Here is an 18908-nt window from a genome sequence, read left to right as displayed (position 1 = left end):
TACCACCATGGTCATGATATGTCATGTCTGGGAGAGGGGAATACAAAGGAAGCACAAATACATACGCATCAGCACTGCCTTTGTTATACAAGGCCCAGAAGGTGCCAACAGAGGAGCACTCCCTGTCTGCCCTGGCCCTCAAGGTCCCCAGACTAGCAATGTAGTAAAAGAGATCTGCAGTCAACATAGGCGCCACGCCTCAAGGAGAAACAGACTCCGGGTGGGAGCACCCTGTAGGGCCTTCCAGTTTACCACTCACCAAGGATTAAGTAGTCTTTACCTGCCCCTAGTTTGCAAACCCTCCCTACAAGAAATAGAGGAAGTGTCGTTTGTCAGCTGTCACTAGTGGAGAGAGTTAGAAAAGCCCCCTCTCTAGGCCCTGTTTAACAAGGCTGAAGGAATGCTAGTTTAATCACATGAATGCGCAAGCCAAAGGGGAAGGGACAGAATGGTATGGAAAGATTTTGGGAGCAAGATACTCACGACTCTGCCAGCTCAGCTCGTTCCTCTGTACGTTCCAAGTCCCCCTCAATGATCACCAACTTCCTAGCCACCTACAGAAGACCCCATACAGCTCAGTGAAGCAAAGAGAAAGTTATTCCCCCCATTTCCCTCTACCATGATTCTTTTCAGAAACCCAATGACAGGGATCCCTGGGTGGCTCAGCCGTTGAGTGTCTGCCTTTGGTCCAGGGCGTGATCCTGGAGTCCCAGGATCGAGTCCCATGCCAGACTCCCTACCATGGAGCCTGCTTCTCCCTCTGCCTGTGTCTCTGTTTCTCTCTCTATCTCTCACGAATAAATAAATAAAATCTATAAAAAAAAAAAAAAAAAAAAGATACCCAATGACAACAAAGAAGACAAACACAAGGCACTATACCTCTTCATACTTCCGGTCTGCCTCTTCTGCAATGTGCTTGGCCTCTTTGAGTTGGATTTCCTGGAGTTCCATCTTTTCTTCATCTTTTAAGGCTCGATTCTCAATAACCTTCATACCTCTGCCAAAGACAAGAAGAACAAATGTAACACTGTCACCCTGGGGAGTCTGTCACCAGCTCCACTCCAAGGGCCTCGGAAGGGCACCCATCCCTTTCTGCCTACCACCCAAAAAGAACTCCCACAGCAACCCCCACCTTACTTCATTTGTTTTAATATTTTTTCAAAACAATAAGCTTTTTTTTATTAAGAAAAAATATGCACTTAATATTTAACTATAAAGTTTAAGGGCACAAAATAAGCCTCCCCACTTCTAGCCCTGCTCAACAGGGAAAAACTCTTCATAACCCTTTTAGAAGCATTTTATATAGATAAAATGCCAATAAACTTTAGCCCCACTTCCCCACACTCCAAGAGAATCATACACTACCTTATTCTGCAACACATTTTCTTCACTTTCTAGAATTTGGACACTACTCTCTAACATAGTGCATACTGCCACATTTCTCGTTTTCACAGTGGCACAGTGTCGCATATTCTGATAGTGCATTTTCAATTCTGAAAGTCTTCCTCTGACCCCATGCATGTCGTCACACACCTTTGTTCTAGTTTAACTCACGGCAAGAAGCCAAAAGCCAATTGCTATTTTCACCAAAGAAAGTTTTGACTTGGTTCAAGGACTTTGATTCTCAACCCTGGACACACATTATCAGAGGAACTTTAAGAACACCCGGGCCTCTTTTAGAGCTGCCTTCAGCCCAGGGCCTTATCCTAGAGACCCAGGATTGAGTCCCATGTCAGGCTCCCTGCATGGAGCTGCCTCTCCCTCTGCCTGTCTCTCTCTCTCTCTCTCTCTCTCCCTCTCATGAATAAAGAAATAAAATCTTAAAAAAAAAAAAAAAAAAAAAAGAACACCCGGGCCTCTTGCAATGCACTCTCACTGAATTGGGGTGGAATTCCAGGCATTCCAGTATTTTTAACTTTCCAATGATTCCCTGCCCCTACAGACCTATGATTCTTAGGTGTAGTGGATGCTGACAAGCTTTTTACACACTGATTGCTGGGCTCCACCTTCAGAGTTCCGGACTCCTAGATCTGGGTGGGGTAAGGGCTGAGAATTTGAATGGAAATTCAAACTTGGAGGAAAACCTGGGAGCTTACTCTAAGAACTACTGCTTCAGAGGGACTAACCTCACAAATTAAGTCTGATGCACTCAGTGGAGGCCATCCTGGTAACCTTATTGAAGGTTACCTTATTGACTTATCATTAGATCAGTCTATAGGGTAACACCAATTATAAAAGGTCACACCAGGCCACTCCACCCAGGTAACCCTTACTCTGTCTTCAAGTAAAAAGAATATGCAAAACAGAAACAGAGATAGGTTACTATTCTACTATGTTAACTAAGTAGAATTTAAATAAAAACTTGGGGGAGGGGGAGCAGGACTGTAAAGAAATCCAGAGTGTCATGAGCTCCTAAAACCCACACTCCAACAGGTGCTCATCTACACACCTCTCACTCTCATCAGCAGCTTTCTCCGCTTCCTCCAGCTTTTGCAGGGCAGTGGCCAGGCGCTCCTGGGCGCGGTCCAGCTCCTCTTCAACCAGCTGGATCCTACGGTTCAAGGAGGCCACCTCAGCCTCAGCCTGTGTTTGAACGAAAGAGTGGAAAGGAGAAGCAGAGCTGACTAAGTTTGGAGCTGATTGCCAAGAAGAAGCCAAGGTCCAACATGGCAACACCTGTTTTAGCGCAGAAACAGACACGGTGACATATACACCCATTTCCTCCCTTCCCATCAGCACCAGACTTCCATGTGCTCCGCAGGAAGTGAGTTTTAAAACTCAGTTCCTTTGCCCAGCCCAGTGCCAGTTAGTACTACCTCCTTTCTGGACTCAGGTCAAACCCTGAACACACTAGTGTCAGAAAAGGTGGCCAGTGAAGGTTTCTGCTGCCTGAGCCCTTGGCTTAGAGCAGTGTCCTAGTCTTTAGCAACTTTCATCTAAGTGTCTCATAAAATGAAAAAATAAGTAAGCAAAGTTTCCTAAAGAGGAAAATTTGGATTATCTATTAATATGCTGCTTAACCCAATCCTCCAATGACCTTATCCTAATATACCAAGAGGATCACTAGCTAAGAGAAGGTTTTTCAGAGTAACAGATTAGATCAGAAAGCAAAAGGATGGAACACTGGGATATTTATCCCTTAACCCTGTGACTTGCTCCCCACCTCCACCTTTTCAGAGGTGTCAAGAAGCTCTTCTAGCTAAAATGACCTGCCTTGATGACACACACAAAAAACACGGGAGCAGAAGAAAATGTTTCCTCCGTGTCCACCCCCACTCCTGCAAATTTCTGAACTGTGACTCCCTGCAACTGCTGCAGTCATCCCTGAGTCTCCCCCTCCTCACGGCTTGTGACAGTCCCTCATGGCCTCCAGCGTATTATAAGGCAGAGGCTAGACTGCAAGCCATCCCAAGCCTCCTTGGGATGTGTAGTGAGGAACAAGGAAAGGAGGCAGCCTGTGTGTGGATGAATTCTACCGGCAGAAAAGCCTCCCTCTTCAGACTATCTTTACCCTTCCTACACCTTTACTGGTGGCAAGTACACTGGCTGCACCACAATCATACAAGAATTTAATCTGCTCTGCATGCTACCCAGTTCAGATGCTTATCCAAGTGCTTGGTTAACATGATCTCTCTTCTACAGTCCAGATTGTACCTGAATTCTATTACCCTGATTTCCCTCCTGGCAGTCAGTGGGTGGAAACAGCTACAGAAATAATCCGGGCCACAGCCTCTATGGGAGGAATATAGCCCAAAAGACTCCTTCAGGTTATTTGGGGGTACCAGGGGGCTCAGTGACTTAGGTGTCTGACTCAACTTCAGTTCAGATCATGATCTCAAGCCCCACCTAGGGCTCCTAAGGAGCTTGCTTGGGATTCTCTCTTCCTCTACCCTTCCCCCTCAAGCTCTCACTCTCACTCAAAAAGGGGGGGAAAATCAGGTTATTTGGCACAAAAATCACCAGATACAAACATGGGAGGTTCAAAGTACTGTGGGAGTTCGGACTATATAACCACCAACCCCTAGGAGAAAAATAACAAGGAATCCACATAAGCTGAAATTACTAAGAAACCATTTGTGTCTCTTACTATTTAAAATATCACAAAAAAAATAAAAATAAAATAAAATATCACAAAGACAAGTATTCTCTGATCCTGTCTCTTCCAAGACAACAGATGTCCCATGTCCCCCAGGACAAGACACACTGCACCTCATAAGCTCAAAAAGGCCAACAAGTTAAACTATCAAGCAAGATCTTGTGTCAAGATCACAAGAACAAGTTAAACTATCAAGCAAGAACTATTTACCTCATCTCTCCCTTCAAATGCCCAGAACATTAAAAACATTTTAATTAAAAAGGAACTAGATTTGGAAGAAGCTCATAAAATCTCAGTCCCCATCCAGCTCACCAGTTGTTACCCAAATGGAGTAGAAGATAACAGGCTATGAGGGCGGGGTGTACAGTTTCCATGACAACAAGCTAGCTTGGGCAGTTTCTCCCACAAATCAGCATTTACAATAGAATTCTTAGCAAGGCTGAAAAGGGAGGAAAAAACACATCCTGCTGCCCTCACAAGGGCATGTGCACACTGAACAAACCTGTATCAAAGGCAGAACCTGTCATGGGTGTCCCAGCAAAAGCTTCAGGGATGGGGGTAGGGGGGTGGGGGTGGGGTGGGGGGATGTTTACTGTTTTCTTTTTTCTCCTCCCACAGAGGATCAGTTCTTTACAATGAACAGAAGTTTGCAGAATCAAGATCTATTACTACATGGAAGGGAACAAGGAAGACTCTTCCTTCAAGCCAGAACCTATGTATAATGCCTGTCCCTTCCAGGTCAACCAAGTCCTGCAAAAGACTGGGTGGGGCTTACTTGTGCAAACCAGACAGGAAACATTCAACTTTATGCTATTCTAATCACCCTAGGGTTAGCATGTCCAGATGTGGTTTTGAATCTTCAGCCTGCCCATCTCTGCCCCACCTGGAAGATTCTTTCCTTTAGGTAATAATAGGATTCTCCATTGTCCAGGAAGTGAAGATCAGGGAGGAGGAAGGACACAGCAGCAATTCGGGCCCATTAGCAGATGGCTGATCACAGCTTCAGTTAGGAAATGAGTTTGGCTTCAATGCTACCATCCCCCATAGAGAAGATTCCCCAAGCACACCACACACCTCAAGGCAAGGAACTGACAGAGTACAGTGCTTGGAGGCAGATCAGGGCCAAGGACAGAAGGGGATTAGCCTAAATCTGGCAATCTGCCACTCTGGGGTTTCTCTTTTTAGACAAAAGCCACAGATGAAATTCAAAGGAAACCAGTAATAGACAAAGTTAGGCCCCAGCTGGTTAGTAAAGGGCTGCTGGATTCACTGTGTTCAGAAATATATCTACCCAGGGAGATACTGTGTCCTCAGGGACTTTAAATTCACCAAGGGGGAGGCCAGCTGGAGGGAAGGAAGTAGAGCTATCTGCCCCAGAGTAAACAAAGGTGGAGTATAGCCAAGGCACTCAGAGCAAAGGGCTATTTGCCTCTCCTCTCCGAGTGTGTGCTCTAACATGAAGGAGAAAGGTAATCAGCAGTAAAGTAAACCTAAACCAAAGAAAGGTGATAAAAGTGGTTGTGCAGTCCACCAGACCCCACAAATAGTAAAGTCACACAGTACTCAGGCATGCTAACCCCTCCAGAGACTAGGAATTGGGAATAAAGCCAGACTCAAAACTGCTGTTTGAAAGCCCACACACTTCTTCAATAACATGCCTCAATTTTTTAGACCAGGAAAAAAAAAAAAAAAAAAAAAGAGGTAAATACCAGGATAAGAGGAGAGATATATTGAAAAAGGGTGAACTGTACTTAAAAGTGGTAAAATGGTAAGTTTTGTTATGTGTATTGTTACTACTATCAAAAAACAGGTAAGGAAAAAGACTGCATTTGAATATGTTTATGCACCCTGTTTAGCAAGAACTGCAAAGGAAATTCAAAATCGAAAGGACAGGACTACAATGTAAAAGATCAATCTCTGGGCTGAAAGTAGATAAGAAAGATGGATCCCAGAGCAACTCCTGAGTCTCAGCTTTGGATTCTTCCAGGTGCCCAACAAACAGTGAATGTTCACACAAAGCAACCAGAAGAATAATCAAGTGACAATCCCACAAACAGCATGAGATACCATCAGGGAGTGCTGAGTTTCCAGCTCCAGAGGGAGGAGCCTGCAAAACCCACATTCCAGAATGCCCTAAGAGGATAACAGGTAGCCCAAGCACCCCCTCCCTCCCCAGGGGTGTCTCCTCAGGAGGAGTCCAAAGTTCTCCAGATCAGAAAGTCCATCCATGAAGCTCCCTCAAGTTGGGGAGTAAGAAGATACTGGTTTCATCAACATTTAACTATCACTCTACTTCCCCATCTGAGAACTTCCTCACTAAGACCTCAACTTGGTAAGCAAATTAGCAGGCTCTGAGAAAGGAACAGCTTAAGAAACATTTGAAGCTGTTCACTCTGCTGCCTATCATCTCAGGTCACCTAGGATGGGGGTAGGGAACCCAAATTTTCTTGCAAGGAGAACTACCCAATCCTAGGAGGAGACTGGGCGTCATCCACCCTAGAACTATTCCTCAGACACCCATAATACAGCTCAACACACGGCTACTTGTTTAAAAGCCATCCTGCCTTCCTCTTTAGGGGAACCTGGTCTCCATAACAAAGGAGATGAAAACGTGTCACAAGTCATAAAGAGTCATCTAGCCAGTCCATGTCACTTGAATAAATAATTAGAAATTAGCAGAATAGGGCAAAAGCCCCTGAGAATAAGGTGAGGGAGAAAGACAAACTCCCAGCATTCCCATGCCGTTATAAAAAATATTCTAACAATCTTTATGTACTAACAATAATTCTTTATACCCCAAAAATAATTATCAGCCACTCCCCAGAGAAGTAGTCAAAAAATAAAACTTTTTTTTTAAAACCAAGGAAAAGAACAAGAAATACCAATAAACCACAAAAGTTCTTCATTACCTCTTCAAATTTTAGCAACAGTTACTTTTCTCTCCAGCCTCCGGATCCTCCCAAACCAAAGCCTGAAGTCAGGAGGTCAGCTCCACCCACCAGACTGCACCCTAAACCCTGGAAAATCTGAGATTACGCTTCTAAACAGAAAGTTTCAAGAGTCACAACTCATTCCATCAACATTTTATGTTCCAACTTTCAGTTGAACAAATATTTACTGATCTTAAAACAAAACAAAAACAAAAAACAACAAAACAAGACATTGTGGCAGGTTATCGGAACAGCAAGAATCAAATCACATCGTCAGAGGCCCCCTGGATCTCATTATTCTGTCTGCATCAAGCACACTGGGGGTCGACCAGAAACCGGGAACAGACATTGGCACTCTCTCCAGTTCGCCGCCGCACAAGCGGGCTTGTCGGCTGTGTCTAGAAACGCTTTTCACGGGTTCGCTTGTACTGATCAAACTTGGGCAATACAGGCCTGAGGTCCGGCATCTCGCGGGGGGTGGGGGTCGGGGGGTGGCAGGCGGGTTCAGTCGGCTCGTACATTTGCAAGAACAGAGCGAGCGAAACACCGACTCCGCTCCGCTGCTTCCCGTCCACTGAGAGAGTGGGTTCAGCAGCTGCTCCCACGAGAGGAAGAAGAGCCCAGGCCCGAGGATGGGAGGTGCTGCTGTGGCCTGAACCTCCTCCAGGGAGGGCACCGCGCTTCCTCCCTGCCGACTGCTGCCTCATTTCCTGAGCAGGAGGAGGGAGCGGAAAAGCTAGCAGCAGACCAGGCCGGGGGCTTTCCGGCGGTTCCAACCCCCAACCCCCACTCTCGCACCGGAGGCTCGGCCCTGCCCCTCCCAGACCAGAGAAGCACCCACCTACTCTCACCCTTCGGGCCGGAAACCTCCAACGAGAGCCAATTCCGCACCCCTCCCCGCCCTCCACGGTGGAGTGGGGGAGGGCGAAGCCGCCGAGCCCCTCCCCCGGCCGCGCCTGGCTCCGAGGGCCCGAATGAATGAGCTGGGCGACGGGAGGAGCAATACAAGGTTCCGGACCCCGAAAGATCCCGTTCCCTCAGAGGCCCAGCCTGCTCACCCGAGAACCCAGTTCCCCCCTCGCCCACCCCGGGTCCCACTGTGGCTGCGCCCCACCCCTGCTCCGGGCCCGCCAGAGCCGAAGGACCGCGCTCCGAAGCCAAACCCGGGCCCCGTTCAGGGTCCCCGCCGCTGCACGCCTGCTCCCCTCGCGCGCCTCGCCGTCTCTGTACCTGCTCCCGGGCCCGCCTTTCCCCTTCCACTTCCCGCTGCAGGCGCTCGGCCCTCTCCTCTGCGTCATCGGCTTGCTGCTGCAGAACCTGGATCTTACGCTTCACCGCCTCGATGGTGGTGATCCCGGCCATGGTGCCCACCCAGCCCCTGCTCGCGCTCGGCTTCTCGCCTCCTCCGCTCGGCGCTGCAGCCGCTTCTCACCCCCACTTCCGCCTGCTCCGCCCTGAAATACCGGAACTCGCCCACCCGCCCGGACCTGACGTCACCGCCGCGCCCTGCCGCGCGGCGCCGCTGAAGGACCGCCCGCGGCCCTAGCGGGGGGGCGGGGCCTTCCCTGGCCAGCAAAGGGGGGCGGGGCTGCTCGGGGAGTGGGGCGGGCCGCCATGGCAACCCTGAGGCGAGCCGCGGTCCTACCTCCCCTCGGTCGGGACGTGCAGCCGCCCGGCCGTCGGGCGCCCGACGTGCCTCTGCCTCCGCGCCCCGCACGCGGGCTCCGAAGGCAGGTGCCCGGCCCGCGGGGCCCGCAGCCTAATCTCCATCTCCAGCGTGGCCGGCAGGTCCTCTCCGCCGTCTGAGAATCAACGAGGGACGCGCGGACTGGGACGGAAGCCGGGTGGGCACTCTGCGTCTTCTGCTTGGCATCAGCGATGCGCTCTTTCCCTCTTATTACGGAGCAAGACTACCCGGCACACCAGCGGCTTACCAACCTGCTCGCCCTTCCAAATCCTAAGTAACTGGGGCTTCGCTAACTAATCATCACTTACGTTTCTCTTCTCAATTGGGAAAGGTGTCTTTCTGCCCCTACTTTATCAAGAAGGAATCCTCTATTATCGATCACTGTTACCAGAGCCTTCGTGCAACAGCCACATGAGTGCCTGGAACACTGTCCTGTGCAACCCAGTGTCTGCTCTGGATTAACTTCCCCCAATTTCACTGCCACTTCTGCTTTCAGGGGCCTGAGGGAGCTGTTTATGCTACAAACTGCCTCTGTAGGCACTGCCGTGCAGGATTTTTGAAAGCACAATAGTAAAGAGACTTGAAAGTTGTACTATCTTCTCTCTTGTTTGTTTGCACCCCTCCTGCCTTTCTAGTAAACCATCATAACAAATGTCTCCTTGGTGCAATTCTCTTTCCTCCTCAGAATTATGTTGTGGAGCAGGACTTTGAAGAATCCTGACTCCTGAAACGGCTGGTAGGTAAGACAAGCGCTGCCCTCAAAGCCTGATTTTGAGGACACTCCCTCCAGAGGCTCTGTCTTCCTATCTCCTTTTAGAAACAATGAGCCTATTTAGAGGAAACAATTCAAACAGTAAATAATTTGCTTGGTAGAGTAACACTGGTTTCTGCCCACAGAAATTGGAAAGGAAGAACAAGGTTTTGAACCTCAGTAAACTCTACCCTGATGGCCTAAGAATTTTTCTCTCTTTGAAGAAATCTAATCAGAGGGACGGACTATGGAAGCAGAAATGAGACGTTGTCATCTAGGTGCTAATCAGCAGGGGGCACTGTTTACCTCCCTTTGTCCTAGAGAAGCCACAGGAGACTTGATCTTAGACAAACCCAAGGCGGCTGAGAGCACCACAGTATTTCTGAGACTGGTAGATGTGAACAGATAATCTTCTCTTGATCCAGGGAAACAGGTGACACCCTTTAAAGGCATGATGGATGGGCAGCACGGGGCCCAGTGCTATTGTTTTCCTGGTGACCAACAATACAACAATATATCAGCAGGTGTATATGTCCATCCCCAATTCTTGTCTCCCATCCCTTCCACATCTGGTATGACTCTATGTCCTGACCATCACACTCCTCTTTCCCCTTGTTTTACCCTAATGAGCATATGACTTCACCTAGGACTGAGAGGACCTTGGACATGGTTGTACAACATTGTGAATGGCAGAAGCCACTGAACTATACACTTAAAAATGGTTAAAATGGCAAATGTTACGGATATTTTGTTACAATTTTTTTAAAAGAGGACCTCAGACAAATTCCAGGAGGAAAAACAAGTTTGGACTGACCTTGCCATACCCTTCCCTTTCTTTGTTCAAGCAATCCAGCAAAGTCTGTGCTTTTCAGAAAAGCTTCTCAGGTAACCAGAACTCCCTGTGTAAACATACACTTACTGATTCCCTCTTCTCTCTGCCCCTTATACCTACATCAAAGTTACATGCTCTGTCTGTTAATCTCAAAGGTGGAAGCTGAGCTGTGAACTTCCTTGGACCGTGGTATTGGACAGAGTGCCCTTCACCCTCAAAAGGCATATATCATGTTGCTGATGACTCTGACCCTTGCTCTCTACTTTAAACTTTGTTGCCTTCTCCTTACTCAGCACTTTCCAATTCCTATAAACACTTCACTTTCCTTCTTTGATCCTTTGAGCCAGAAATCCCCCAACTTTTTCTGTAAAAGGCCAGACAGTACCTTTTCCTGGCTTTGTAGGGAAGCCACAGGGTGTGGTAACTACTCTGGTGTAGGGAGAAAGCCAATAAATAATATGTAAGTGAATGGGCATGGGTGTTGTTCCAATAAAACAGTACAAAACTAGGCTATGGCAGGGTTTACCTCACAAGTGGAAGTTTACTAACCCCAGCTTTGGGGAAAGAAACCTTTCTTCCTGCTTCCATCTTAACCCTGCCTAAAGGATTCTTGCCTCCTGCTTACAGCTTTCCTCTCCCATTTCTTGTTCTCCAGCACACCTCTAAGGGCACTTACTGACTTGGAAGGAAAGCTAACAGGGAGAGAAGCTAAATGAGATTTTCTACCCACATGTTACATATTGAAATGGGTTTTGGTGGGTTCCTATATAAACAAAAATTTCTTTCAAGTGAATATACGGAGTCTATCCTGTCTAGATGGAGAATGACAGTGTGTTTTAAGTATGAGTCCAACAGCTTCCTTAGGACAGATAGAATTCATCCTTCCCTGGGAAGGAATTTCCTTTATCTTCTGAGTAAAACTGAGGTATTGTCTAGACCCTCTATGTTACTCTCTTTCTCCCAAGATCTAGGTTAGACTTTGTTGTTTTCATTGCTCCTGAACACACTTCCTCTAGCTCACATACTAGCTGTTTCAGCCTCCAGACTCTCCCGGAAAGTTGTCACCCAACATCTCACAAAACTGTCATTAGCCTGACACTCTGCTAGTTTGGGAAAACTCCTGTCCCTGTATCCGTCTATTGGAGCCAGAGAGATCTATCCATCTATACCTGGAACCTTGGCCAGGCAGTTCCAGCAGGCCATTGAGCATTTGCCCAAAGCTCTGGAGGTAACCTGAGTTCATTGCAGTTTTCCAACAAGGGAGCATTAATGGTTTGCAGAGGCCTAAACTTTTGGAAATTATGAATATGTATAAAGTATATGATCTGCTTTATTTCTGATCTGTAGTATGATACGTACAACCATCACTGTGTTCCCTGGCCACTGAAAGTGCCAAAAAACCAAAGAAGATGAGAGACCTAAGAGCAAAGAGACCAAATGTAAGCATCTGGAAACATTTGTGAATGGCTCACTTTGTCTCTCCACCTATCGTCCAAAACAAAATGTGATTTAAAAAAAAAAAAAAAGTTCTCCTTAGGGGCACTCAGCTGGCTCTGTTGGTGGACCATGTGACTCTTGATCTCAGGGTCATGAATTCGAGCCCCACATTGGATGTGGAGCCTACTTTTTTTTTAAAAATTAATTAAGAAAAAATACTTGCTCTTATTTTCCTATTAACTTAGTGCTAAGAAGTGACTTCATTTCCATGAATACCACGGCATTCTTTTGTTGCTGGTATGTCACTTTTCTTCCAAACATCTTTCCTTTGTAGCCTCTCATTTATCATTGTGCTAAGCTTCAAGTTGAACACAAAGGGAAATAGGTGGTGACAGGACAAATATGAATGGAAAAAAGAATTTATTTCATGTTCAAATTGAAAAATTCAACCCTAGAGAGGCTGAGTAATTAAATCAATGCCACAGAGTAAGGGCTGGTGGTGACAGTTTTACCCTTCTTGTTTCTGTTCTTGTTTCTGATCTATCAAAGATCCTGTCTGCTGCCCTATGAGCAATGCCTGCTATGGCCTCTCCGTGGCATAAGGGCAGATGCCCACATCGGCCCTGATAAATAAACCCATATAGGGCCAGGGTCAATGTGACCTCTTTTGTCCCATTGTGAAATCTGAGCTGGCTCTGCTGGGCAGTTGAGAGATGAGCGTTTCCCTATTAATACACATACCTACGTGCCAAGTCTTGGACACAAAAGCTAAGAATGTGGCATGGGGGAGGAGATGGAACAAGTGGTAGCAATCTGAACCTGGAGTCCCCTCCCTTTGTCCAGATCCTGAGAAACCTAGTTAAATTCCTGGGTTGAGGGCAAGACAAACATGAGATTTCTCCACATGCCTGAGAACAAATGTGTGTACAAGAGTGTGTCCATGTGTGACTATGGATAAGAATGTATGTATCTATGTCTCCGCTCTGTGACTCCACACGTATGTATGTGTCCAAGTGTGTTTGGCTTTAGTGATGTTAACATGGTGCTGTGCATGTGTGGGTTAACCCCTTTCCATCTCTTTAGTACTCACGTCAGCAGCCTTCTTCTCTGCCAGCTCCAGCTTCTCCTGCGCATCTTTCAGGGCCTCAGAGTACTTGTCAAGCTCGTCCTCTGTCCCTTTCAGCTTCTTCTGCATGGCAGCCAGCTCATCTTCCAGCTACAGGAGCCCCAAGAGTCACACACAAGACATACACACAATAGTACAGGCTCAGATCCTGGGCTCCGAAGCCCTGATGGACCTCTGTACCCAGCCTATGCTAACATGGGTTAGCATTCCTAAAGAGATGTACTTTCCCTCTGTCCACTTCCAGCCAGCTGCCCTAGGAGTCAGGCCTTGCTGTGTGACCCTGGGATCTCCAACCCCAACATAACCAAGCCATGATGGATTTTCATCTTAAGACTCTGGGATGGGAAATATCTTAGGGAATAGATGCCTGTGGCTCAGTTGGTAGAGCATATGACTTTTTTTTTTAAGATTTTATTTATTTATTGGGGATCCCTGGGTGGCGCAGCGGTTTAGCGCCTGCCTTTGGCCCAGGGCGCGATCCTGGAGACCCGGGATCGAATCCCACGTCGGGCTCCCGGTGCATGGAGCCTGCTTCTCCCTCTGCCTGTGTCTCTGCCTCTCTCTCTCTGTGTGACATAAATAAATAAATAAAAAGAAGCTGCTTCTTTAAAAAAAAAAAAAAAAAGATTTTATTTATTTATTCATGAGAGACACACACAGAGAGAGAGGCAGAGACACAGGCAGAGGGAGAAGCAGGCTCCACGCAGGAGTCCAATGCGGGACTCCATCCCGGGACCGTGGGATCACACCCCGAGCCAAAGGCAGACACTCAACTGCTGAGCTACCCAGGCATCCCTGAGCATGTGACTCTCGATGTCAAGGTTGTAAGTTCAAGCCCCATGTTGGACATAGAGATTACTCTTTTTTAATAGAATCTTAAAAAAAAATTAAGGGAAAAGAGATGCTACATGCCAAGCTCCCACCTTTTCCTCTAGAAATCAGGTCCTCCCAAAACATAATCTGCTCCCATTTAGATCCAGCAGACACACCATGGCTCAGAGGAGGCCACAGGTTTCTCTAAAGTCACATAGGCAGCCTGAGACAAATATCCTAGATGTCCTCTGCCTATCCAGCGAGACCTGGGGACGAAGAGGGTCGCTCCCACTCATTGCCTTTCCTGTGAGGACTGTCTCCTGTCTCATTGGTTTGCTTACCAGCAGCTGAGGGAACCGATGCCAGAACCCACCTGTTTACTTCTCTCTTCTGCCTGCTTCTGCTCAGCTTCAGCTTGCTCTGCCCGGTCCAGAGCATTCTCTTTGTCCAACTTCAGCATCTGCATCTTTTTCTTGATGGCCTCCATCATGAGCAGTGGCTGTTGGTGAGCTCACCTGTAACCCTGAAGAACCAGAGATGAGGGCAAGAAAGGAGGGGCTGTTGCCTGAATGACGGAGTTCTCCTAGACTCAAGCCTTTATCTCTGTTCATGGCTCCACCTCTCCTTCCTAATATGGTATTTCCAGCTCCTTCCATCCCATTATTGTTCTCCCTGGGGAAGCAGGGGTGAGACACTTTGATGGACTGACATCACCAGCAAAGAAAAATTAGGGAACAGCTGAGGCTGATTTTAGACAATGGAAAGTGGGGGCAGGGAGAGGTTCTCCCTGACCCTGAAACTTTCCACTCTCCATACAGCTCTGTGGGTGTTTTAAAAGAACAAGGCACAGGGAGAAGGAGAACACTGACGGGGGGGGGGGGGGGGGGGGGGGGGGGGGGCACCTGGGTGGCTCAATGGTTGAGTGTCTGCCTTCTGCTCAGGTCGTGACCCTGGGGTCCTGGGATCAAGTCCCACATCGGGTCCCTGTGGGGAGCCTGCTTCTCCCTCTGCCTGTGTCTCTACCCCTCTCTGTGTGTCTCTCATGAATAAATAAAATCTTAAAAAGAGAGGGAGAGAGAGAGAGAGAGGGAGAGAGAGAGAGAGAGAGAGAGAGAGAGAGAGAGAGAGAAGCATACTTTGGCAATTCCAGATGGGTGGTTCTCGTCCAGAGGGTCCCAGTTACCCTTCTGTTTCCCCATTACCCTTACCCTGCTATAATGGATGCTGGTCAGACTCCACTGGTTGACTTTTACCTTTTGATTCCCAGTATTCAGGAACCTTGAGTAATAGTGAAGAGGGAGGTCACTCCTGATCCTTGACAAGTCCCCCAGATCCCCAGATCAAATTACCGTGCTATTTCAAGAGTCTCTAATTGGCAGGGAGACATCATTCCTCCCCCTTAAGAGCCACAGGGATGGAGTGAGCAGTGAAGGTTGGTATCTGGAAGGCCCTCCCAGAGCTTAAAGTGCGGTGGGGGAAAGAAGCAGGGGAGGGTCAGAGTCTTCTGGGTAGGGTCATGCCCTCTGTTTGCCAACAGGGATCTTTAAGTAGAACTTTCATACCCACACTGACCAAGCTCTGCGCTGCTCTCCACTCTCCTAGCTCTCTGTTCCCTCCTTACCCCCACCTGACCTTCCTACTAACACACACTCATCACAATCACATCACCCTCATGATCTCTGTTCTCCCTGGCTTCTTTCCAGGCCATGTCATTCTTCCACTTGGAGCCTCTTACTGACAGGTGGCAATTGATCCCAGTATACCAGCACCATACAATCTGAGAATATGCCCGGGGAGAGAAGGGCACTATTCAAGATGACCAAAGCTATCAGAAAAGAACATGAAGGGTTCCAAGTAGTCATATGTCAAGGATTGATGGCTATTGTTAATATTAAGCCCCAGCAGTGGGGTAACTGAGACACCCACCAGGGCACAGGGTAAAACTGGAGTCCACTATTAGGAGCTTCCAGTCACTAGAGGTAGATCGGCAGCTAGACCATCAATTGACTCTTCAAGGAAAGCAGAAAAACCACAGCCCCTCACTGCAAGATGAGTGAACAAGGAGGCCCCAGGGATAGGAAGCAATAGTCCATAAGGGTCAGGGCAGTGTTGAATAAGGAGGAAAAACGTACAAGGACAGAAGATGAGAGATCCATCCCTTCTAGTACAAGGGAAAAATACAGAGAGATTCAATACTCAAACTCCAGCCCTCGCACTCCCACACTAGCTCTCCAGCTTAATATTGATACCCACATACATTGCCGCCACTAGCTTTCCAAAGGAGTCCTGGAAATAAACGGTTCAGTCAGAGCCCCAGAGCCCCAGAGGTTGATGCCAAATTGCCCACTGCTGTAAGAATATGTTCGATATTTAGTTGATTCCTAATTAAACAACCCAATATCAAACATATCACACAGAAGCAGGCAGGAAAGCTTTAGTGGTCATTTGCCTCCCTCCCCTCCAGCCACCAAGCATGGCTAGATGGCAAGCCATATCCTTAGGGAAGGACACTGAACCCTGCTCTTCACCTCCCAAGATAGCTGGCTTTTATTCATCTGCCCTTCGTGCCATCCCTATATCAACTCCTCTCCTACCAGTGCCTGGCCTTTGCTGGATCACGTTAGCCTAAACCAGGAAGCGTACCTGGCAGAGCTCCACATCCGAGCTCCTATCCTTAACAAGGGCTCCCACACAGAGCCTCTCCCCCTCATGTCATGACCACAGTGCTGAGAGCCAGCCTGGCCACCTGCTCCCCTCATCCTCCTTCCCACTGCCTTGAGGCTTTCCGGGGGTTGGGGGCAGGGGGCTTGCACATCCTGATTTACCTTTCCAACAGAACACTTAATCTTCCAGATCACCCCCAGCAAACGCTGAGAGCCTTCCAGCTGACCCCCTCCTAGAATCCTCCCACCTCAAATATGACAGAAAAGTAGCCAGAGAAACTTCCAGAATGCCTGGCTGCTTCCTCCCATCATCTTGTCCCTTCTCACCTTCTCCCCATGTCTTGCAGGCACCTTTAAGGTCACCCTTGGGTGTCCAGAAGAGAAGAGTGGCCTGTCTCATTGGCAGGCTCCAGCCTAGGCTCCAGAGGTTTATGGTCTCCCCTGCCGGGTAGAATGGAATCAGGGGAAGAACCCCTCTGCCAGAAAGAAGCCTGCAGTTCTTAGGGCTCTTGTCTTCTGGAACATTTTACACCAAGAATTCCTGGCCTGGCTTCTCTAAGAGTCTTCCCTCATGGGATCCAGCCTGGTTCCTTTCTGGGGGATTTTTCTTCTGAAGAGGATCAGATCTGTTGAATGTCATGCGGCAGGCAGATGCTTCTCTCTACTGTGGCAGAAAGGAGCCCAAGTTATAGCCGCACAGGGCAGGCAGGGGGCTCGGGTGGAAGTGCAGGGGTGGGAGGAGGGGGCTCTGTTTCAGCCCCAGGCTTGTTCCATGTGTCCTTGTTCCCATTAGTCTGGATTCCCGCCCCCCCTCACCCCAACACATCCCCCAACGGCACAGTGCCCTTGATGTAGATCAATAGCTTGTCCGAAGGCCTAGTCAATTCCCATTCTGTGGCCCCTGCCTTCCAGGGAAGACAGACACAAGGGCATCCAAGCCCAAGGTAGCCCTGTGCTCTTGTCCCCACTCCTTTGTGGCTCCTGCTGGGCCTGCATCAGTTCTGCTTTTGTGGCCACCTTTCTTACCCCAAAGCCCACATTTAGTTCCTTTCTCTGGGAACCTGGACTATCCCGAGGGAGCTAGAGGCTGGGAAAGGACCAGCAGGAGTTGAAGGGACTTGGTGTTTGGGGCACCAGGGGACGGAGGTAGTGAGTGTTGGTGTAGAGGAGACTGAGTCCAGGCATCCCTAGGCAGGAACAGCATACCTAGGATGAAGGAACGCACAGGGCAGAGAGGCAGGCCTCACGTGAAAGCTTTCTCGCTCTCCTGCAAGTGCCTTCTGTGTAGCCCCTCTGAGCCAGAGATGGGTCAGGAACTAGCCATAGAAGAAGAAGGGGGTGGCTGGGTGTGATGGGGTGAAATAGTTGATGTGATGAGAGCAGACAGAGCAGACAGAGGGGACTGGGGGAGACGGGCTCCCGAGGGGCCAGCCTGCCAATACCCGAGCCAGCCTAGCACTGACAAGCCCTGGGGACAGAGGCCAAGGTCAGGGAGGCAGAGGGGGCAGGGTGTTCTGTGGATGCCCTGAACTGCGGAAAGGGGAACTAAGGAGATGCCAAGGAGTGTGGTGGGGGGATGGGGAGCAGCCAGGTAGCAGAGAGGAAATAAAGAGGGGAAGAAGTATCCCAGGGCAGGAAGTCATCACGATGGCTGACCATTCATTGGACATCAGATGCCACCTCTCTACAGAGTGCTTTATTTAATCCCCAGTGAGGGGGGTGTCACCTCCATTTTATAAACAAGGAACCATGACGCAGAGAGTTAAGGCAGCACGCCCCAAGCCACACAGGGAGTAAGTGACGGAGGCCAGATCCGGACCCAGATCTGCTGTGTTCCATGAGACCAAGGCCAGGCTCTCCTGGGGGCATGGAAGCTGCAGAGCCGGCTGGGGGTGGATGCCGGGCGCAGATAAAGCCGGGGGGGCGGGGGGCACAGGCTAGGACGTGAACAGAGGGGTTCGGGCGAGCGGGAGCCCCGGCCTCCAGCTGCAGGTCAGATCCCGGCTGAGTGTGCCCACTTCTGTCCCTGGCAACGCGGTTACCTCACCTCCCCTATTTATCTTAGAGAGTGATGGGAAGGTGGAGGGGCAGAGGGAGAGAATCCCAAGCCGACTCCCTGCTGAGGACGCAGGGCTTGATCCAAGGACCCTGACATCATGACCTGGACACCCCAGGCGCCCCTCACTTTCCTTCCTTGTCCATGCCCACCTTCCCAACAACCCCACGGCCCCAGGTCTTGTTGGGTACAGGAACTTGGGAGTCATTGACTAAAGACACTTGGGAAACAGGGTGATGGAGGCTGGAGGATGAGCAGATGCACAGGGCAGAGAGGCAGGCATGGGATGGAGTGACACCTCAGCACCACCAGGGGTGGCCAGGGTCACAGGGAAATCAGAGAGGGAAGGGGAGGATTCCCACCATTTGTCCAGCACTAGGCTTGCTCTCTGCATACATTATCTCATTTAATTCTCATAATGATCCTGTGAGATGGAAATTATTTCCTCCACTTTCAGAAAAGGAAAGTGAGGCTCAGAGAATTACCTTACACAAGGTGAGGACAGTTCAGGGATGAA

General features: G+C 48.9%; 1 protein-coding gene and 1 long non-coding RNA gene across 18 annotated transcripts in view; one reads left to right on the top strand and one right to left on the bottom strand.

The window, feature by feature from the left end:
* The window catches only part of TPM3 (tropomyosin 3), a 28081-nt gene extending 13687 nt beyond the window's left edge, over positions 1 to 14394 (bottom strand). For 8 of the 17 annotated variants that reach the window (XM_025428857.3, XM_049112630.1, XM_025428861.3 and 5 more), the window contains exons 1-5: positions 14046 to 14394; positions 12824 to 12949; positions 2450 to 2583; positions 880 to 997; positions 484 to 554 (exon numbers count right to left, since the gene is read on the bottom strand). In XM_025428857.3, coding sequence (XP_025284642.1) covers positions 484 to 554; positions 880 to 997; positions 2450 to 2583; positions 12824 to 12949; positions 14046 to 14162 — 566 coding nt within the window. In that variant the 5' untranslated portion in view covers positions 14163 to 14394. Of the gene's footprint in view, positions 1 to 483; positions 555 to 879; positions 998 to 2449; positions 2584 to 8256; positions 8494 to 12823; positions 12950 to 14045 lie in introns of those variants that run through there. The other 9 variants (XM_049112632.1, XM_049112631.1, XM_025428863.3 and 6 more) reach the window with 4 other exon arrangements.
* On the top strand, positions 8617 to 10805 carry LOC112647743 (uncharacterized). Its single transcript, XR_004817368.2, has 2 exons — positions 8617 to 10349; positions 10452 to 10805. It is a non-coding gene; the product is annotated as an uncharacterized LOC112647743 (long non-coding RNA).
* Positions 14395 to 18908: the final 4514 nt, after the last annotated feature.

Source organism: Canis lupus, chromosome 7 (assembly GCF_003254725.2).
Source record: "Canis lupus dingo isolate Sandy chromosome 7, ASM325472v2, whole genome shotgun sequence".
Classification (NCBI taxonomy): domain Eukaryota; kingdom Metazoa; phylum Chordata; class Mammalia; order Carnivora; family Canidae; genus Canis; species Canis lupus.
This window is presented reverse-complemented; position numbering and strand designations above follow the sequence as displayed.